General features: G+C 33.7%; 2 protein-coding genes across 2 annotated transcripts; one reads left to right on the forward strand and one right to left on the reverse strand.

Moving 5' to 3' along the window:
- Positions 1 to 431: 431 nt before the first annotated feature.
- LOC137808570 (endochitinase A) lies at positions 432 to 3,431 on the forward strand. The gene is made up of 5 exons (XM_068609743.1): positions 432 to 633; positions 859 to 1,394; positions 2,135 to 2,582; positions 2,745 to 2,822; positions 3,188 to 3,431. The coding sequence occupies exons 2-5, from the start codon at positions 1,117 to 1,119 to the stop codon at positions 3,239 to 3,241; spliced, it is 858 nt and encodes a 285-aa protein (XP_068465844.1). The 5' UTR covers positions 432 to 633; positions 859 to 1,116; the 3' UTR covers positions 3,242 to 3,431.
- A 2,189-nt stretch (positions 3,432 to 5,620) lies between these two features.
- LOC137808572 (actin-related protein 2/3 complex subunit 2A) lies at positions 5,621 to 22,909 on the reverse strand. The gene is made up of 10 exons (XM_068609745.1): positions 22,657 to 22,909; positions 19,578 to 19,644; positions 19,212 to 19,419; positions 15,126 to 15,295; positions 7,607 to 7,684; positions 7,306 to 7,438; positions 7,134 to 7,225; positions 6,617 to 6,673; positions 6,102 to 6,173; positions 5,621 to 6,025 (listed from the first exon to the last, which is right to left on the reverse strand). Exons 1-10 carry the CDS (start codon positions 22,716 to 22,718, stop codon positions 5,990 to 5,992), a joined length of 975 nt encoding a protein of 324 aa, XP_068465846.1. The 5' UTR covers positions 22,719 to 22,909; the 3' UTR covers positions 5,621 to 5,989.
- Between the last annotated feature and the right edge of the window lie 190 nt (positions 22,910 to 23,099).

Below are 23,099 nucleotides of genomic sequence, written 5' to 3' on the forward strand. Positions count from 1 at the left end.
AAAAGTAAAATTGATTTTTCAAAAAAAACACTAAATCAAATTGATTATTGGTCTTTAATATAGGAATCAAAAGATAATTAAGCTTAAAAATAATCAATTTCAATAAATTAAAACTTAGTTTTATTATCTTGCATTATATGGAAGAAAATAATTTTATGATTATTTTTAATCAATATTGTAAATATTTTTGAATTAGTTTCTCAACTGTTTAAATCATAATCAAATTGCAAATTTGAATTTTTATCTTAGTGTTTACCATAAAATATCGCAGATATGAAGATATGCAAAATTCATAAAATTTTTTCTTTTTTAAATGATATAAAATTTGTTTTTATATCATTGGACATGTTTTACTAATATTTTTATTTATAATTTAAATAAAAAATATACTTATGCTATGTATAAATACGTTCACACGCAGTTGCGGCTTTATCTGTTTTTTTAGCATAACTCAAAGTATGCTCTGTTCTGTTTTGTAACCTTTTTTTCAATCATAATCATTATTTGGGGAAAGGAACAGAATGATGAGTTCTACCTTCTCTTAATTCTTCTATTATTCACATCACATTTAGATCTCTTTTCTTTTCTTTTCATTTTCATGCTGTCAATTGTAGTTCTCTTTACTTCAATCAGGTACATACATAGAGTCCCTACTTCATTGTCAATGCAATAATATTTGTACCAAATTTTCTTTTTTTCTGTTATTTCTTATTCAATTTTTCATGAAACAAAAACTAAAGAAAATCCATTGATCTTGGTGTTGAGTTATATCTACATGATGATCTTGAATATGTGAAATTGCTTTACTTAATTATTCTCTGGAACTGACTTATTAATGGTGCTCTTATTGATATGCAGATTTTTACTTTTTATTGTTTGAAAATTTTCCCCTCAAAGGGATGGGAAATAGAAGAAAAGGGAACATTGTGGGTAGCACATGCAAGACCAAGAATAATTATAATAATACAAATGCAAAGTTGAGTTAGAAATAGCAACAGAAGCAGCAGCATCTTGTGCATCTCCTTGTTGTGGTGGTTTTGAGAGCAAAGGTTTCAGATTCATATCATCATCTGAAGGCCAAGATCATAAAACATATCTATATAGAAGAACCCCAGCATGTCCCCTTTTGATTCTCCTCAGACAACAACAGAGAGCAGTCACAGCATGAGCACCAGCACTAGTCCAAGTGGTGGTGATGTGCTCCTGAAGTGGGGCCACAGAAAGAGATCAAGGCTCTCCAGGGCTGCCATTGAAGACTCATCATCTTCTGTTCAGACCAACAGCAGAAGAATCTCACACTCTGTTCCTCCCAACTTCTCCATGCCGCCACCACCACCACCACCACTTGTTTCTTCTACTGCCTCCAGCGGCAGAGGTAGAAAGCACAGCCCTAGGTATCAACACTCTCATTGTATCCTTACATTCTTAAATAGGTGTGATAATTAATAATGTCTTGTAAAACCACACATTTGCTTCTGCCTACTTATCTATCTATCTATCTTCTTTCTTAGTATCACTATTTTTTGAGGTTTGTCGTGAATAAGCATTTTGTGATTCAATGGCCTTTGAGTTTGGATCAAGCTTGTCTAATCTCAACCTTGTTGAAAGTGCCAAGGTGGACTATTTCCTCTCCCCATTTTGTCATTCCAAAAATGACCTAATTCTTTGCAACTTTCTTGGATCCCTTATTGTCCCTTGGATTTTACTTTGTTTCCCCTTTTATCTTGTCCTGACAACGAACATCGAAGTTTCAAAGTGAGATTAGATATAGCATTCATATCTAGGCAAAACTTCTGCTTTTTTATGCCACTCCTTTTCTTATTGACACACATATAGTCCCACAACACCTTGTTTCTACTGTTTTCCCAACCTTAAAAGGTGGCTTTCTTAAAATAGTGTTCAACTTCCACCTACTTGTTTTTGTTTCTGAATCTACATTATAGTGGATCTAGACTTGTTTTAGAACTTGATTAGTTCTGCTTCAAATTCAAACTAGATAGTCAAGTTTCTTGGTCCTTCATTTTACTAGTAGTCAATCATGTACATCCCTAGTTATGATAAAAAAACAGTCATCAAAATTAGATTGTTCCCTTTCATTTATCTAACCCTGGATCTTTTCTCTGTCTGGAGGCAGGAATTTGGAAGATCCCTCTTTAGGTGGAAGTGAGTCACCTCCAAGAAACAGTCAGGGGAGTAACCCAGTTGTCTCTAGATCTGCTGCACCAAAATTGTCTTCTTCTGGCATGGAAAGAAGTAGCAGAAGGGTGCCTTCTTCTGGATCAGCAAAGTTCCAAAAGCCAAGTGCATTTTCCACAACACAACAAGCCTCTGAGAGACTGAATAATAGTCAAGGGGATTCAGCCTCAGTGCAATCTGAACAGGAAGGTGGTGTTGCCACTACTCCTGCTTCCTCATCCCTTGCTGCCAATGGAAACAAGCTCACTGTTGAGGTAATTCAGTGGCCAAGAATATACATTGCTCTCTCAAGAAAGGAGAAAGAAGATGACTTTCTTGCTATGAAGGGGACAAAAATCCCTCAAAGACCAAAGAAGAGAGCAAAGAATGTAGACAGGATTCTACAGGTATACCAATAAACATTTCTAATTTGCACAAAATGAAATAAAATTAAAAAAAAAATGTATATATTTGGTTTCTTTTTCCTCACTTCAATTCTATGCTTGTCTAATTTATGAACTAGAACAAATGAAAAATTGATTTCTTGTGATATTATCATTGGTTTACAGTGTTGTTTCCCTGGGATGTGGCTATCAGAACTGACAAAGAGCAGATATGAGGTTAGGGAGAAGAAGTCCATGAAAAAGGTAACCCTTACTTTTTGCTTCAGCTTAGGATACTGAGACATTAGGGACATTTAGTTCTTGAAATTGAAAAAAAAAAAGAATATTACTTTTTCACTCAAATTATCATATGAATATGATAGTTTTAGTTCTTGAAACTACCAAACAATTTTGTTTTAGTTTATGAAATTTCAACAATAAGAATCAAACTATTGGTGTTTGATAATTTTAGAGACTAAATTTAAAAAATATTCTTGACTTTAAGGACTAAATCGAATATTTCTCTATTATTATATATCTTGGTTGATTCAGAATGGTGGAATATGTGATGTTATTATGTAGTGTGCATTATAAGATACTGATATGTTGGGTTTATCTTGGATATGCAGCAAAAACGCAGAGGCTTGAAAGGAATGGAAAACTTGGACAGTGACTCAGAGTAGCACATAGTGGATGAGATTGCAGAGTGAAAGCTCATGATTCTTTTTCTGAATGACCACTTTGATTTTTAAATATGTAAATTAGTGACAATCATGGTAGCTAAATTTTGATCTAGTTTACTTAATAAATGTGACAATTACTTGAGATAACTTTTTTTTTTCAGTGGAGTAATAGGTGTGACTCTTTCTTTCAGCACTTCCCTTGTTTCTTTCTCACACTTTATTTTAGCTAATGAATATTTTAAACTATATATTATGAATATATTTTAAATTATATGATTTAAAATTATTCGGAAATATAAAGTTTAAAATACATTTTTAGTTTCCATAATCTAAAAATGATAGTGTTGCTTTTCATTGTTATTTTTATGGACTAAATTGATGATCTGTATGATCTGGGAGACTTTGTTTAGTACAAGGCAAAAGATATGACAAAATTTTGTGCTAAATATTCCAAAGGATGATGGTATTTCTTCCTGCACCCTACATTCTTTGTAATACCAGAATTATCCATGATAATTTTGGATATTCTGAAATAAAGGTTCTGTAAACAAAAAATGTTTCCAAAGTAGAGATTCTGTAAGTAAAGTATATTTTCGGAATAAGAAAAGGCAAAAGACCATTTTGAAATATTCTTTTCATAACACATTTTCTTAATTTTTATAATGGTAAATCCGAAATTCATAAAATAAAATGTGTTCTGAAAAGTAATCTGAAAATCATTTTTAAAAGGGGTGAAATGGTTTTTTCCGAGAATGATGGGGTACATGTTGGGATGGAGGGAGAAACACTCTAAGGATGATTTTTTTTTTTCTTTGGCTAGTAATCATGCTTCATGGCATCTACAAAATGAGTTAAAACTCTATCTTCGGATTCAATCATTTCTATTCTACACAAAAATTCAACACATAATGTACCTCATACAAACAACAGTTACTATGTTCACAGGTGAGTTGGTGAAAGTTCAAAGGAAAAGATGTTCAAAATAACCATCAAGATTGTTAAATTTTTTTTCCTTGTGGTGAGTTTGATTTTAGTTTTAATTTAATACTATATTTTTAATTTCACTAAATTTAATTTATGAAAGAAATAAGACCTGAAAGAGTTTCTTTCAATAAAAACCAAATAATGTAGTTTTTTAGTATTAGTGTAGACAAAGGATTACTACAAAATCAGAAAAGTTTCAGGAAAGATAGATTCAAAGTGCAGAGAAATTAAATTAGAGAAAAACTAAAAGTTAACTTAGTGCAAGGCCTAAATTATTAACCTCCATTTTTCAATATTTGGAAAGTCCATTGATCTGAATGAGGAAGTAAGATGTTTTTTCCTCCATCCCAAAAATTTTTTTTTTGGTCATTTTCCATTCATTCTAAAATTTCAGAATGTGAAAAATATATATTGTGAAAGTCCATTTCAAAATGAATGAAGGGTGGTTCAAGAATTTTACAAAGGCACCGAAGATATACTTTAGGAAATTAACCAAAAAAGTTTGAATCCAATCTTCTATAACAAGCACATGAAAAAAAAAAAGAATTACTAAAGATAGACTAAGAGCTTATTAGTTAAGTAGAATACATAGAAAAATGTAAAATATATTTTCCTCAGGGTTAGAGAGAGGGAAAAAAAACAGATTCTATAATTTTTTTTTTCCTTCTCTCTAATCATACCTCATTCACCACACAAAATCTTTCATTGTTTGATTTGCTCACCTTACACACTCACTTCTTTTGCTAGACTTGCTTTTCTACCATATATATATATATATATATATATATATATATATAACATTTGTCAACATGAAAGAGTGTGTTAAAGATTTATGGTACACTTCTGTGATTCTCAATTTCAAAAGAGATGATAAGGTTTCTCAATTTTCACAGAACTTGTAATCCCTGATGAACATTTTATGGCCCTATTCAACTATAAGGCATGTGATCTGTAATGAAACTGTGTTTGACTAGTGGGGTTTACAGGCATACATACTTTTCTATTTGAGGTAACTGAACCAATTGAAAGAAAAATACAAAACACAACAGAAAAATAACTCACTAACACGTAATAAGCTTCAGGTGCTGATTTCATGGTCTCAGTTAGCTTGTAAACATTCAGTTAATTCTGCTACTACTTTGACATTTAGCAAATCTTTTCAGCTCCAGTCAACTGCGGTAAAATAGTAAAATAGTTCTGAGAAAACTGATGACAGATTTCTTAGTGATTGATTGACTTAAGGGATGGTACACGGGTAAAAATGATTGATTTGAATTTCAATCCACACAAACATGCATGATCTTATTCATAACCCCTTGTAAGTCAGAATAACTTATCCATGCCACCTCATTCACAAGTTTAAACTTGCATCAACAAATCATAGATACTTTACAATGAAAGGAAAATTTGATGAATGCCTCAAAAAGAAAGATGTTTTGATATGTGTCCCCAAATACAGATATATAGTACACCGCATTCAGATGATAAACAATTATACATTTCAATAACTAATTTGTTTGGTCGTTTCTCTTGTATTTGTATCCTATTCTTTTCCATGAATAAATTACAAGCTCCTGGAGCAATTTGCAGAAATAGGCCAGCAAGCCCTTGAATACTGAGTGTGAAGGGTTCAGAAGGAGAATCAATCTTCGTGTTACAAGCATCTGGAACATTCTGCAAACATGCATTAGCGATTCCTTGGTTGGTGATTGTATGGTCCAATAGAGGGCAGAAGCCAAACGTCTTCCACACCAAGCTTCTCCTTTATGAAAATGAGTTGGTCCTTGAATCCTTAAGAGCCTATAAGCCAGTAAAAAAAGTTTAATTATAAAAGAAAATTTAGTTAAAAACCAGCCCAAAAATGCACATAACTAACCAGCCGTTTGAAGGATCTGTTGAATGAAGTTTTCTTTGAATTCTCAACATCTGGTTTGGCACGATCAAGAGCCTACAAAACAAATGCAGGTTTTATCCCAAGTTATGCACTGAAACTCAACACATCATTTAAGGAAAAATGACCACCAACACATTTATGACAATGTAGCAGAAGTTCACTTCAACTGTACAAATTCCTCAATGGATAAAATATAACGTGTGGTATTCTAGTTGGGCCCTAGGAGGATGCCAACTAAACCGTCCAAGTTATGTGCATACTTTTGCAACAACCAATAGCTGATGTTAGGACAAAATATGAAAAAACAGGGAACATTCCCTGATCATAAAAAGCTTTTCCATGAAGCATATGCCTAACCATTATGTAATATCCAGTATCCACTATTACATTTTGTAATCAAACATATTTTTACTGCAATGTCAAACAAAATTGAAGCACTAAAAGATTTTTAGTAACCACAAAGTTAACTTGAATAAGTAAATAAAATGTAAGAGTACCTGAATCAAGGACTCCACACGACGCCGCATACGTGTATGCATAAATCCTTCGGAGCACTGTCACAAATATGCATAATAGTAAGCTTAAGCTTCTCTAACTCTTCCACAATTTGTAATACCTCATTTACAGTGAAAGTGATCAAATCTATATCAAAAACCATATACTCTCTCCAACACTTTTCACCATTGTCCCTCTCTGTTTTGAAATAAAAATTATACTTTAAATAAGTTAAATTATATGCAAAAAAACTGTTTGGTTTTATTTAAGATCAAATAAAATCCTTCATATCTAAATATTTCATAGAATGAAACATTTGCTTATCGTTTCAAACCATTAATCCTTAAGAGTACTCAGACAAAGATGATAGTTTAAATCCCAAGCTAAAAAACAATAATAGTTCATGCAAAAGATGGTAATATCTTCATGATACCAAATCAAGATCAGCATGTACATTGTCATCACAATAGTGAATACATATTTATGCAACTGAAATATTTGGTTCAAAGAAACCCACACCTTAACATGATAGCTAACGTAGGCATGAAAAGTTGACAGATTCCATACTGTACGATCCAATTTCTGACCCTCAACATGACGGGGGGAAATAACTGCAGAGTCGAACATATTACATTACATTGATGCTAGCAATAGAATAAACACACATATAAATTGTGATCCTGACACCAACCAAATGTGACAAATCCTGCATTTGCAGCTAATGCATCAGAGGGAACTCCTTTTATTTCGAGTGGAGGAGTAAGAGACCACGAACAATGAGGGGTATTATGAAGTCCTGCTGTGCGCCTGGCTTCGACAAATTCCTAAATTACAATAAAGCTTGAAAATTGAAACCATCAAATCACCCAAAACAGTAGTAAAGCACAACACAATAATGGTTTGCAAAATGCAACAAAAATGATGTTTTTATCTCTCTTCCTGCTCTCTTTAATCCTAATGACCTTAGATATGTGATAACAAACAAACCATACCTGCAGGAATGAAGTTGCAAGAACAATGTCTATTGAATCGTTGAATCTCATAGGATACACCACAGTCACCTTGTCAGCCTGAAAAAAAAAAGTTTCATACACTAGATTTTTCCATTTTCAAAGAATTATTTTCTTTATCCTTCACTTTATTCTCAACTTAAACTAACAACAACTAGTGTAGCATATTTGAACAATATGAAAAAAAAACACTATTGTTGATTGCCTATTTTACCCCTTTGATGGTCATAATTTGATGGCAATTCAATGAAACTTCTAACTTTTAAACTTTTTTTACCCCATTTATTAGCAAGCATTTGTAATTGATTGACTTTAATTCGGGAATGTAGTTATAACTATTCTGATCCCTTTTAATTGTTAATTCAGAGAGAAGCCAAGTAGGTGTTAATTCAAGAATATGTGCAATTGTTGAGCAAATCTTAATTCACTAATTGAATTCATAGCAGATAGATCCTGAAACTTGAAGTAGCAAAGACGTTAAGTGAATCCAAATTCAATCAGAAAAATGGAGAGGAGAAGATTGTTGAACCAAGTGGTGTTCAATGTTTTGAAGAATCCAAATCCTTTGAAGGATGTTGAAGCCTCTGCTTTGCTTGATGTTGCTGTGTTGGTTTAAGCTTTGTTCTGGGGTAGTTTATATGTTGTAATCCACCCTTTGATTAAATCTCAAGCAATTAGCATCTCAATCTTTATGAATGTAAAATGTTTTTCAAACTAAGTTGAAACAACCGATTGTTTTGTCGAAACAACCGATTGTTTATACTTAGGTGTTTTGATAAAAATTGTAAACTGTTTTTGAATGGTTCAAACTGTTAAGTACCAGAACAACCGATTGATTTGAGGAAACAACCGATTGTTTGTTTTGGAATCATAACAGAAAAACTGTTTTGTGTTTGACTGAGCTTTAAATGCTTTAACTGTATACGCTCCAGTCATTAAATGCTTTGACCAATCTTTTAATGCAATTTAAGAGTTTGTTAAGATTTGATAACAAACTACATCTTTGAATATATTAAGAAAAACAGATTTGAGAATTAAGTATCTTTTGACAAAGTTTTTCTAAAGAGTTTTTCAAAGAGCTGAGATTGCTAAGAGTTTGTGATTGATCAAAGTGCTGGAATAGGATTCTACTTGTATTGATTTCAGATATTCATCTGTAACAAGTGTAATCTTTGTACTCTGTTGAACAATTTGTTTTTGTGCTTACTGAGATTGGCTGTGTTCTTGAGGTGTTCAAGATCAGCAATCTTAGTGTTAGCCAAGGAGAGTGTGTTTCTTGAGGTGTTCAAGGTCATTCTCTTGGTTGTTGTGTAAGTGATCAAGGTGTAGTTGCTTAGTGGATATCCTCAGGGTTTCTGAGAAGACTGGATGTTGCTCTGGTTTGGAGTGAACCAGTATAAACAACTGTGTACAATTTCTCTATCTCTAACTCTTTAAATTCAGTTTATTTGTTGTTTGCTAGTATAAACAACAGATTGTTTCTACAAAACAACCGATTGTTTTTCTGGTACTACAGCTTTTGCTTGCTGTTTTGGCTAACTGAATTGCTGAATCAATTGGTTTCTAAGATAAATTCATTCTAGTTTTTGAAAAGTTTGCGAACACCCCTTTAAACTATTCACCCCCCATCTAGTTTAAAGCCATCTTTTCTAACAAAGATTGTTTCCTTTGGAGCAAAAAACTGGACAAAGAAAATTTTAGGCAAATGGATTTTTGAAGATTCACTTTGGGATTTACAATCCACCGAGAGAAATTATAAAACTTGTCAACTTCCCTATATTGGGACTGCAACATATAAATAGCATTCATGGGCATGGAAGCCAAGCACTGAGAGATACAATGAGGCAGAACAAGAATCCTTAGAGGTTGGGAAGTAACCAGTGGGGACTCTTTTCTTCTCCCTTCTATGATTTGTACTCTTGATTGGTTATTCACCATGAATAATTAATCTTCTCTTTGTTGCGATCATCTCTAATCACACACACACATATGATTTTCCCCATTTATCTATGTTAGTGATTTTCTCCAGGAGCCTCCTTAATATAATTTAGGATCTGTATGGCTGCATACCAATAGTCTTGATAAGTAGAGTTTAAAAATTTATTTACTACAATCACTGCAAAGGCGATGTCAAAACGAGTCAGTGAGGTAATTTTAGACTATTAACTAACCTTCTGTATCACCAAGGATCAAAATATAGTTATCCTTGGTTAGGAACAAGTTTGACACTTGGATTCATTACTGTGTCCACACAGGCTTAGTATTCATCATCATGTTTCTTCTAGAATGTCAAGAACATACTTTCTTTGAGATATGACCAAACTACTCTTGGATTGTGCCATTTCTATACCAAGGAAATACCTCAAGGAACCAAGATCTTTTGTTTGGAACTTTTGACCCATACACTATTTTAGTTGTACAATACCCTTCTCACTATTGTTGATAACAATTTCAACCACACACACAACGAGATAGATACATCCTTGGGGAGAATGATGATAAAACAAAGAATGACGAGTATCACTTCAAATCATTCCAAACTGCTAGATGATAGTCATAAAATGTTCAAACCATGCTTGGGGTGATTGTTTGAGTCCATATAGGGAGGATTCAATAATTATCAAAGAAACTGAGGAATTGTTAAGTGATTAATCATTAGTGAGTTTAAATAATTACAATAGCATAGGTGCATGTTAGGTGAAGTTTGATCCCAACAATATTTTCCTTGACAGTTCCTCTTAACTTCGATTGTTTCTTTTAGAAGCTATTTTTCTAATTTCAACATATTTAACCATTAGATTCATGAACATTTTTTTTATCATTTTAACTATTGTGAATATAGAAAACAACTATAATAGAGTTAGCAAGAACGGGTTTATATCACACAAATCCCGGTGTATGACACACCCAACTTCTCAAGGTTTGCAACCAACTATCTCCTAATATTCCCGCTATTATGCTGAATTGTAAGGTTTCTATGCCAGAGCATCTCCAAAATGGAATAAGATTAGGCATTTATTATATTTCATGTAAAGTGTGTGTACTTAAGGGGTCTCCTAAAACACATGTCGAGGATTGGGCATCATTTTGTTAGGAGACCCCATTTAAATAGGGTCAATCTCTACTAGTTTGTAACTTGGAATAGCAAGATAGATACTAGAAAGGGAAAGAGAGCTGGGCATGAAAGATAGGAAGCCAAGAACGGAAAGCAGCATCAAATTTTGGAGTGAAAATTAGGCGGGAAAGTCCAGCTCTCTCTAATACATGGGAGATAGGAAGAGAATCATACTTTTCTATCACTACTTATATAAGATTGGACATTTTGTGTTAGTAGATCCCATTTAAAGAGGGGTCAATCTCTATTAGTTAGTTATTTGGAAAACCTAGTAGATACTTAGAAAGGGAAAGAGGACTGGGTATGAAGATAGGAATGTAAGGCAGTATTAGATTAGAAAATTGGGAGGGAGAGTCCAGTTCTCTCAAATTCCCGGGAGATTGGAAAAGAATCATACTTTGTGGTATTACTTTTTTTATCTCTGTTTTGTACCTTGTTGATACTGATCACAGGCTATTCATTGCAACAAAAATTGTTGGTTCTCCCTATATCTGGTTGAGTTCAATCACTTTACTCCATTTATTTATTTGCTTTACTATTAGTATTGGTTTAGAACAGTTAAAGTTTACAATATTAAAAGACCTTCCTTTTACTGAAATGTTTGACAGAGTATGAAGCTCTCAGCATATATATATTTGTATATATTCAGATCTGAATCAGAAGAACAAAAGATACGAAAGTAAAAGTCTACACTTAGGAACTATAAGTCTGACATCACAGAACAGGTTTTATAAAAGCTGTACATTTGACAATAATAAACTTTTCTAAAAAACACTAAAGAGGTTCTCTTTGCCTCCATATTGTAATTTTTTCTAAAAGTTAATTATCTCAAGAAAATTTTGACAAATTTTGGTGAAGTCATTCATAAAGGCATCGGGAAGGAAGCATAATGAAAGCAGGACCTTAAGGAGATGCTAAATTTTGCAGTAACGTCATGCTTATGGATAGAAAAAGTGCCACTTTTTTGTATAGAATGTCAAGGAACCAGTTCAGCTGAGCTGCTGTGAAGATCAAGTAATATCTTCTGAAAAGAAATATTCAGTTCTATCATGATATTAATAAATCATCTATCCCAGAAGACTTTCTGTTGGACTCAAGGATTGAACAGACAAAAGTAGTTAAATATTACTAGAATAATTTGGTTTCTACATTAGATTTGGAAAACAATAGATCAACTACACAGTTTTCCCACGTCAAAAAAAGCACTATAAAAAACAAATTGACACATTGACAGCCTACAGCCCCATCACATCACATATACAACAATATAACTGTAACACCATAAAACATGACTTGTCTAATACAAAATTAAAACAAACATAACTGACAGATACAACACTAATGATCACACCAACAACATAAAATATAACAGCCTAACACTGACTTACATGGTGTGTCTTTTATTTTGCCCAACATAAACCCTCGAAAGAAAGTTAGTTTGTTAAAACTAACTTTAAGGTAGTAGTTAGTGTACTTTTTCAGTTTGTTGTAAACTTGTAGTTTGTTATAACTGTCCTTTCACATCAGATCTATATATAGATCTCTCTCTTGTGTTGAGATTAAGAAAAATTCAGTTTCAATAATATAGAATATTATCTTCTAGTTTTTTTTATCTCTCTGTACATTGTATCCAGAGCTTAAAGATTGTCATGGCCAACTCTCCAATTTCTCATCCTCCTCCTCCTTCCTCTGTGCCAATCACAATTTGGCAGCAAATCTCCACACAGCTTGATGAATCGAATTTATCTATTTGCACCAGTAGGTTGAACCTGTTATCAAAGCTCATCAACTTCAACATTTTCTTGTTTGTCCTTCAATTCCACTGAAGTTCTCGGGATGCAGTCATTCTTAATCCTGATTATGCGGTCTGAGCACAATAGGACCAGATGCTTATGCCCTAGCTCCAATAGTCTCTTTTCCAATTCTTTCTCGTGTTCTTGGTAGTGTCATGTGTACCAAGTTTGGGACAAAACTCATGACTTTTTTCAGACAGACTCGCACACGTTCTTGCCAGCTGCGAACTGAGTTGTACTCAGCAATTCTTGATGACAAGTCAATGGAAGAATTTTTTTTCTTTGTGTTAAAGCCTTAATCAATGCTCTAGCTTCTGTTGGTGAGTCCACCTCCTAGAAAGAACACATTGATCTGATTCTTTAAAGACTTCCACAAGATTACAGGGCAGTTATTTCTGTGATTTAAACCTCTCCAAAATGAAAAAGTCGACGGTTGTCACTTGCCCATGACATGCGTCTTCAAAGATTCTGCAAGAAAGTGTTATCCAAATCAGCTTGTCAACTTTACTCTAGTCCCTACCTCAACCACACCCTACTAACAAAATACAGATCCTATTGCAAAGATCAATCATTCATCCCATGATATTGACATAATCTTTAATGGAAAGCAAAACTCTAATCACAGCCACGGTGGCTGCTGAGGACATGATCGTGGTGGTCAGTTTTCCAACATGCAGTGTCAATTTGTCAGATTTGTCTCAGACGTGGACACATTACTACAACCTGTTACAGCAGATTGGATCAAACTTTTCAACCACCACCCTCTTAGAGTCTTCAAGGGCCTTATCATCAGATCACATAATCCCAATAAATTAGACTTTAGATCTCATGAATGTCTCTTCCTTGACTCTTCCACCTCACACAAAGGTTACAAGTTCCCTCCTTCAACCGGAAGGTTGGACCAACTTGAGTAGAACACTATCAATTAATAAAAGTAATAAAACATAATATTGAATGCTAAATTCACTCACAATAGAGAAACACATTTATTTTCTCAAAGACAACACATACAATACAGCAGTACACTTGTTCTCCCAAAGACAAAAATTCCCTATAGAGTGTCCTCTACTGGACACAAAAATTCCCTCCTTGAACTGGCATGTAGAACCAAATTGATAGACACCAACTTATAGAATTTATAAATATAATATTTAACACTAAAATTACTCACAATATAGCAACACACTTGCTGTCCCTAAGACAGTCTCTCATCATATAATACTGCATACACCTGCCAACCCAAAGACAATCCTAAAAGAGTATTATTTGTTCATAAACTACAAATAGCTTTACACTTCCTAATTACAAAGACAAAAATCTATCAGATATATACTTATAATACATAACTGCCATCCAACAACGGTTTCTACACATAATCCTAGAGTTTCTAATACAAAACTGTTTCTAAAACAGTTAATTCTATACATAACTGTCCCTAAGTTTCATCATAAATATTGGAGAAAAAATAAAGTATTAACATATTGCATTTATAATAATTTGTAGCTATAGTAAATGTTTTTCCTTTTTTACAATCAATCCCCCCAATTAAGGTCGTGCACATTTATTTGAATTTGGGTTTGAACCTATCTCAACCTTACAAACTAGTTAAAAGTGAGGGTTTTCCCCCACTTACATATGCTATTATGCTTGAAACATGAATAATATGGTAGATGATCCTTTTTTCAATGGATCAAGAGAAGTTTTGATACCCTCTTAAAATTTAGGTTTAAATTTAACTAAATTCCACAAAACTGGTTTGCGATGTGAGAGTTGTCCCCCACTTATATACATTATTCTAGCCTTGTCTCTAGTCAATGTGAGGCTTGGGTTTTCCCAATAAGATTTTATCCTTTTCAGGATATGATCTGATTTTTCTTTGTTTTATTAGGATCGCAATTCGTGTAAACATTTCAATATTTAAACCTGCTTTTTATCAAATATTTCAATATTCAAGGAATGAAAACACTTGTTTCCCTAATATTTCAAGTCAAATGTGAATTTCCTTGAAAGTTTAAGTTTATTAAATATATCTATTAAATTTTGTAGTGAAGGATATTGATCACACTCGACATAGGTGAGACTCTGATAGTCATGAGATTTTGAACACCACAAGTTCCATGATAAGATCATATTTAGTTCTTTGCTCCCAAACCAAAGGAAATTCTCACAATTAGAGAAAAATCATCACTCAAATTCAACTTTATTTTAAGATTTAGAAGATGTTGATTGAAGATTCCTATCTAGGAACCCATATTTTCGTTTTATTGATGTTAAGTTGTATATTTGTTTCAGACACCGATGACATTTTATTGTTAATTATGAAATTGAGTACTGTTTATCATTTTTTGAGAATTTATATGTATATACTATAAATTATATTAACAATAAAAATTCCAGAACAGCAGTTCTCCCATGATTGCACTTTTGAAGTCGACTACTATTCACTGCTATAGCACTGCTTTCAGTAACAGCCTCATTATTTTCCTTAGCATGGTTATGTAACTACTTCTTAATGTGGGAAGAAAAGTATAAACAAAATATTCCAAGCACCAACGAAGGCTTTAGTAATAGAAAGTTGCTACTATAATCACACCTGAGGAAAAAGAAAGAAACACTCATTAGGCCGATGAACAAGGGCAACCAATGGATCCAGGTCCGGTGCAACAGTCCTTGCAGCAAGATGTTCTAAAATTACTCTCAGTGGTGCACCAAGGACGACCTCTCTTATTGATGCAACTTTTACCAAAAAAGCATGTTTTTGCTCTGCACAAGTTTAACATCACCATTGTAAAAGAACATCAACAACCAAATAATTCAATCAAAATTCCTTTTCTCTTTTTCATTAAACCAGAAATCTCTTGGTTAATATAACAGGAAAATTTGCATAACCTAACCAGTTTCATAAAGGGATGAGTAACCAATTCTGAACAATCACCAAACATTTGGGGAGAAGCCTTCAAAACTACAACATTAGCATTATTATAATTTCTACTAAGTACCACAGTCCAAACTGTTAAAAATCTGATTTTATTACATTAAATAACGAAATATGATATGATTTAATTACATCATTAAGGAAATATCTTAGCAAATATTTCTCATTAGTAATTATTGATTCTATTCCTTATTACTATATATTTTCATTATAAATAAGAATACTCATGAGTGTACAATACACACCAAATTCATCATACACTATTGTTTCTCTCTTTAAACCAACATTATCCCTATCAGATAATGGAAAATATCGGCGACCCCAAAAATCCTCTATGGAAAAATATCAGAAGCCATAACAAGTTATGAAGAAAGCATAGCGAACAAAAAAAGTACAATATATACACATATAATTAAAAAAAACTACAGAAACATAATTGTAATGCTAAAATAATGAAAGACAACCATATAATTAATAATAATATCATGTCTAGAAATTTAAACAACAATAAAATAAAATCAAAATACCACCAAATTTAAGTTCTAGACTTGAAATAATAACAAAATACAAGATAAATGTTTTAAATTTCTAATTATATGTTGTGGATGTTCTTGAACTGCCTTGTTTAGTTGCCATTGGGGTTGGGGGGGAAAATGATCAAATGTCTATGATATTCAAAGAATATTCTTGAGTGGAAAAGAAGAAAAAAAGAAGTTACGGAGAGCGAGTGGCATTGAACGAATAGGAAATAGAAAAAAAAACAGATAACCAGCGGTGGTAACAATAGTAGGACATCAACAATGTTGTAATGGGATGGCCACGGTGGGACAGCAAAGGCGATGAAATAGGATGCCAGTGTTGTTGCACTGGAACAAAAGGAACCAATGGTATCGTGGAGTACACGAACCAAAGGAGGTTGTGGGTTGGGTGTAATTCACAATTTCCACCATAGTCATTTCGAACCACCAATTTGAGATGCCCAACACAACCTCTATGAACCACCATTCGAAACCCCACAGAAAGTTCGACACTAAAATCTTCCATGGAAATTTTTCGATAACACTACTCTCAATAAGGTATCAAAAGCCTAATGAGAAGGGAACATTAATTTGGGTTTTCCCTATGGATCCACTACTCATCATAGGCATTGTTGGAGATCTCACATCAACAAAAGATATGGTCAAATTATAGTGTATAAGTGGATCCAAGCATCACCTTGCAAATTACTTTTGTGAGGTTAAATTAGGTTTGAAGTTCACTTTCTAAGATGGTATCAAATTTAGTTTCATCCTAGTGACCAACGAGTACGTTTGATTCATAGTGTTGGTAATTAGTTGTAAAGTATAAATCACTCTAAAGCACTTTAGAATAAATATTAAATAAAGGTAGTAAGTAGTTGTACTGGAAAACTGCTATATAAGTTGATTCGTTATTAGCATCAATTTCTTGTATCTTTTAGTGTTCCAGATGTAATTTTCTTCGATAAATAACAAAGATCAACTTAGAGATAATCAATCTCTTAAGCCCTTTTCATCACATTTTCAGTCTTAAGTCAGTATCAAAGTAAGTCAATCCCGCTGTGCTAGTTTTGCGGCATCTACCCCTAGTATTGTTTTGTTATGATGAACAGCCTCATTGAGATACAATGAATATACTGCATTTTGTTGTTGTCTGTCGTCGGCCATTTTTTCTTCAACGACCACCTAATCTGGTGCATCTCGTCATGCGACTTACAACCCTCCTGGTCACATCCACTGGTTCTTTGCCACACCTGCCATGTGTGTCACCTCCATCTACTACAACTCGACGCATGAAGGTCATGTGCCACCTTCTCGTCACCAGAACAATTGTGTCTTCTCCAGAAGGCTCGTCGAACTTCCTTATCCTTGTTTCTTTAGTTTCAGCTTTGGTTGAAAGGCTCCTCTCTCCTTCTCTTTCTCTCATACTCTTCCTACACTACTATTTGTCGACTTTTACAGTTGGCATTGGTTGTAGAGTGTAAATTGTTGTTGATATTTTGATTAGTGAATTCTTCCTTCAATATGCCTTCCTTTATTCAAAGTGGATACAAACGTCCTCAATGTTCATTTTTTAAGAGAATTAACCACACTCAAAATAGATGTTTCTCCTTACATGATTTTCCTAGCAAGAGAACAAACACCTTTCAATCTAATAAGGTTGAACCACCTTTTTCTAATGAAGAATATCAACAATATCTCAGTTTGAAGTCCAGCAGCCAAGCACAACTTTCACTAGTTTGTCAACAAATTGCATCTCTCAAACCTTAGAATGTTAAAGTCCATGGATAATTGACTTAGATGTTTCCGATCACATTTCTGGTAATGCTTCCTTATTTTCTTCCATTCTTCATCCTAAAATTCCTCATGTTATTACTTTAGACAATGGATCCAAAGTTACTTCTCAAGGAGTTGGTCAAATCTTCCTTTCACCGTCTTTGAACCTAAAGCATATGTTTTTGTCCCTAATCGTCTTTTTAACCAAATTTCCTTAAGTCAATTGGCACATACAATTTGTATGCTCCAGCTTGAGGGAGAGTGTTAGATTAAATAGTCTTAAATAGTTAAATAGAATTTATTTCATTTCATATTGTCTTCACTCCCTCTCATACATTGTATCTAGTCTACCTAAAGTAGTTACAAAAACGAGATCCTAAGAGAGGGGAAGACACACTCTAAATTTCAAATTCCTTTGTATTATTCTCAAGTGAGGTAATTTAATATTGTGGAAAGAAACAAAAGGTTGTGGCAAGATCAAGTGCAAAAGCAGAGTACAAGGCAAAGACATTAGTCACTTGTGAGCTCATATAGCTAAAACAACTCCTAAAAAAAAGCTTAAATTTGAAGAAAGTTCCCCAATGAACCTTATATGTGACAACCAAACAACATTACACATTGCCTCTAACCTTGTCTTTCATGAGAAGACCAAACATATTGAGGTGGATTGTCATTTCAAAAGAGAAAAGCTAGAGTCTAGAGACATCACCACTAGATATGTCAACTCTAGCGAACAATTGGAGGACATATTCACCAAGTCTCCAAGAGGACCAAAGATTGATTATATTTGCAACAAGTTGGGCACATACAACTCATGCTTTGGCTTGAGGGGAAGTCTTCTAATTATAGAAACAAGGAACAAAACCCTATATAATAAAAAATTTATATTATATATTATTAAGAATATTTTTATATATTCCTATATCATATCTTTATTATTAGAAGATATCAAATCTCCTCTATTTATTGCATTGATTCATTTTCCTCAATATAAATAAAGCATTTGTGTTGTCTCAGAAACACACAGTTTCAGCTCAATGTCTCTCTTTCTTACCGATTAACAAGATGAACCAGAGTAGGAAACATAAAATGTTCAGAATATAGATAACCCAAAGCATACGTTATACATGCCAATATCCCATATATGAACTAAACAACCCTATTCATTCAGACAAGTGCCCACATCCAATTTTTAAATTAAAACAACTAAGTGGTTCAATTATACCCTGATTAAAATATATATATATATATATATATATTTAAGACGGATAAATTTCTGAAGAAAAGAAAGAGTCAAAAGAACACACTATAGTAATGAAAATTTGACACTTGTCAACTGTTCTAATGCATGGAAAAACAGTATCTTATAAATTCAGCATATGAGGAAAAATTCCTCCTGGAAAGGGGGGTGGAAAGTTGAGATGACATTTTATACAGAAACTCTTCGTACCTTGATTTGCCGGAAGCTTTGACAGATTTATTTTTAATGTGAGGTTAAAGCCATCCCTTGGAGGATCAAGAATTTGCACAAGATTACCATATGAAGCTTTTATTGCTTCAATGGCTCCAAAAGGAAGCCCACGGACAAAAATAGTTTCTGAAGAAGGAGTAGGCAGTGAAACGGATAGCAGCAAAACATGAGGATTCTTCATTGACACCTACAATCATTATTGCTTGGTTAATGAGCAACCTAAAACTGTCGAAAATACTTAAATTTAATTAAAACTGTCAAGGGCTAAATTTAACCATGCATATTAAATAAAAAAGGTAATCATCGATATATTTTCCTGACAACTGTCTCCATAAAAAATGTTACCTGAATATGATATCGAACATCATCAAATTCAACCCAGTGGTGATCCAGTTCAACTCCTTTTTCAAGACTGAAAAAATTGACCAACATTAAAATTGTGTAGATCATTAAAGTTGAGATCAGATTTCACAATAATTTGTTAATGGCTAATTAGCATGAGGAAGGGAAACAATAGACTTAGCAGCAAGAAGTGCAGTTCAATTGTGGTCTCTTTAGCCGAAAGTATATATTACCACAAATTGTATAATTAGATGAAATCAAAGTCAACAATTACCCACTTCACACAAATGGAACAATAGAATGGGTTAAAAAGCTTTGCCAATTAGCATCAAGTTTGTTCACATTGAAAAGTAGCCACACTTCATTACATAGAATTTTCTGACCAGATTCCCTCTTGGGTCTCCTTGACTCCAAGCCTATATGCTAGAAGGGGGAATCACATTGGCACCAAGAAAGTGCCCAGACCACAGTAATCAAGTGTGTTTGACTTAGTCAATTTTTGCAGTGGAAAATAATCAAATTTTCATTGAGTGGAATTAACTTTGAGAAAAGTGACATTATTTTATTGTTCGGAGAGTAAAATTGATTCCACTTTTTACTAGACCCCTTTTTAGCATATCATTCCCAAATTCAAAAAAAAAATCTAAATTTTCCATCTTTCCTACCTTTTGTGCTGAAATTCCAACACAATTTATTTCATATTTTACAAAGCAATAATAATAAAGGATTCCGATCTCCATTCTCCACTTTCTTGTCTTAGCAAGGTAGTCTCAATAGTCTTTATGTATTTCTATCCATTAACAATATGAGATTGCTAAAAGGAAAAACAACGGCTAGGGTGGGAGAGTGTAGCATGCCTCCAACCAAGCAAAAGCATTTTATACTCACCATCAGCTTATCTCATTTAGAAATCAATGGTTGTGATTTTCTTCTTTTATTTTCCTATACTCCTTTCTCTCTGCTATTTCCCATTACCCCTTTTACATCTTCCCTTTCTTCCCCTCTTTTACCCTTTCCCACACCTCCTTTCCCTCTTCTTCTCAACCAAAACAGCATGTCAATGGCACCCACAACCTTTACAATGTCACTTTCCACCACCGTCACAGCCTCATAGTGGACGTGGACAATGAGTGGCATTCCAACACTCCCCACAACATGCAAAACCCACTGTTCCCTTGTGTTTTCTCTATTTCACAGGTTTCACCCCACGATGGAAAACCTTCCAGAAGGTGTCAGTCTCAATGCACACATTGATGATTTTGAGTTGTTGGAGTTGGAGATACAACAAGCTCACATCCACAAAGCTTGCACTTTAACTGTGCAAGTTGGTTTCTGTCAGGACCTTTTTATCGAGACAAATGTGCATAATAATGGTAGAGTAATGGAAGCTTATACTGCTAATGAAGCTTATTGTGGAATAGCATCAGATGGGATTTTAGAAGAAATGAAGAAGAGGGGAAGCAAGAGAAAGAAGAAAGAGATATAATGGGAATGATAGGGAGAAAAAGAGAAAAGAAAAAATAAATGAAAATATCACAGCCACTGATCTTTAATTAGATAATCTGACGGATATAAAACCCTTATGGTGGCAGACATGCTATACTCTCCCAGTGTAACCTTCATCAAAAGAAAAATAGATACAACTTAAAAACTGCAAAGCACTTTTGTGCCAAATGAAATTTCCAAAGAAATTTTTGGTGGTTGACATTGCTGTGATGCGTCATCTAATTAATCATGAGTACTATATTTATTCAAAAAGAAAAAAAAAACACTTAGTAGGGTCTCATCCACTCAAATTTCCCTTACTTCTTATATATTCAACTGCACATTTAAACCTGTTTTGTTGAGGGTGTTCACCCTCAAACTTCTAAACTAGGTCATGTATTGGCCACTCTCTATCATTCTCAAAAATGGGTATCATTGCTTCCCTCCAAAACTCAGATCATACTTGATATTTGCTGCAATTACATTCTTTGAGTCCGCCTAATTCATTATGGTGTTCCCTCAAAATCTCCATCCCAATATTGATGCCTTGAACCTGATATTGTGTAGAAGTTGTATATCGTTGTTGTAGGAAGAGTTCAGGTTCTATCAAATTATCTGAGAGCCCGTATTTGTTCAACAATTTGTTCTTTAATTAATCTCTCTCACTGATAGAATCTCTTCAAAAACATTAGAAAAATAGCTCACTTGGTCAGCTTCTCGTTTACTACATCATCCTCACACAATCCAAAGCCACTAACATTCCCATCCATCACCCAGAAATCACCCTTGTTAATTTATTTGGTTAGCTAAAGTGTGAAGTTGATACCACATATTTTCAAGTCAAATAAAAAAGGAACACAACCCAGCAGAATCTTTCCAGAATTCAAAAAAATAGCAAACTAATCAGAAATTAGACTAAAATTCCATCAACACAGGACACATTCCATACTCCAACATTTCAACAAAATTGATTGAGTTACTTCAATCTTACGCTTAACAGTTCTCCGGCAAAACCATCATTATAGATAACACAAATAGTATTTAATACATAAAACTGATAAGATAGAGGACCTCAGGCACACTTGTTATGAAACTAAAAACCATAACCTAAATACACCAAATTTCCAGAAGAAAAGGGGTCCTTATAGGCATCATCGATTCAAAGAAATCGAATTCCAACTTCGAGAAAGCATAAACCATTGGGCGAAGGGTCACAATTCATGAATATGTCAGTCATATATCGAACACGCCTTGACCCACTCAACCTTCCTACGATGAAATTCAATTTCAACTCTCGAGAAAGCATAAACCATTGGGTGAAGGGTCACAATTCAAGAATATGTCAGTCATATATCTAACACGCCTCGACCCACTCAACCTTCCTACGATGAAATTCAACTTCAACTTTAAACAACGGCCCTTCTTTCACAAAGCTTGAACACTGATGAATGCTTACACATCCAAGAAAAACAAAACCCGCAATCCCTTATCACTGAGACTCCGTGAACATGAAGTGGTTGCGAATAAGAAAGCCATGAATGTATGAGAGTCTAGAATGATTTGTGGCTATAGAGAAGAAGAAGAAGAAAGAACGTACTTCTGTGCCCGATTCAACAAGGTCTGGAGCAAGAATCTTGAATGAGACTGCAGGAGTATCATGGATCCCTCTGGCGGTGTTGCAAGATCGAAGCGAGGGATTGTTTTGTTGGTGATTGGGATTGAGTTTTGGAGCAGAGCAGAGAAGAACCAAAATCATGCGTCGTGATGTGATTGATGACGACGATGATTGATTCGGTCATTCAATTCTTCTCTCATGCTGCCATGCCCTACCTATATTATTATTACTCTTTCTTTTACTATCTAAATATTTTTATTTATATTCTAACTTCAACTTCTTCCACTATCACTAACTTATTCATAATTCATATAAAATAAAATACATTCAAAAATTACTTCCAATCATAATCTAGGAAATCAGATTCATTATCATTTTTGCAACCATACTAAATTAAAATATCTTTCAAAAAATAATTTATTTTA

Source organism: Phaseolus vulgaris, chromosome 3 (assembly GCF_000499845.2).
Source record: "Phaseolus vulgaris cultivar G19833 chromosome 3, P. vulgaris v2.0, whole genome shotgun sequence".
Lineage (NCBI taxonomy): Eukaryota > Viridiplantae > Streptophyta > Magnoliopsida > Fabales > Fabaceae > Phaseolus > Phaseolus vulgaris.

Excerpts from the sequence above, each read along its gene's own strand:
- LOC137808570 (XM_068609743.1), top strand. The coding sequence starts at position 1,117 with ATGTCCCCTTTTGATTCTCCTCAGACAACAACAGAGAGCAGTCACAGC. Across the intron at positions 2,583-2,744 it reads ATGTAGACAGGATTCTACAG|TGTTGTTTCCCTGGGATGTG; the intron begins GTATACCAATAA and ends ATTGGTTTACAG. Across the intron at positions 2,823-3,187 it reads AGAAGAAGTCCATGAAAAAG|CAAAAACGCAGAGGCTTGAA; the intron begins GTAACCCTTACT and ends TTGGATATGCAG.
- LOC137808572 (XM_068609745.1), bottom strand. The coding sequence starts at position 22,718 with ATGATACTCCTGCAGTCTCATTCAAGATTCTTGCTCCAGACCTTGTTG. Across the intron at positions 15,296-19,211 it reads AAAGCTTCCGGCAAATCAAG|AGCAAAAACATGCTTTTTTG; the intron begins GTACGAAGAGTT and ends AAACTTGTGCAG. Across the intron at positions 6,674-7,133 it reads ACGTTAGCTATCATGTTAAG|TGCTCCGAAGGATTTATGCA; the intron begins GTGTGGGTTTCT and ends TATTTGTGACAG.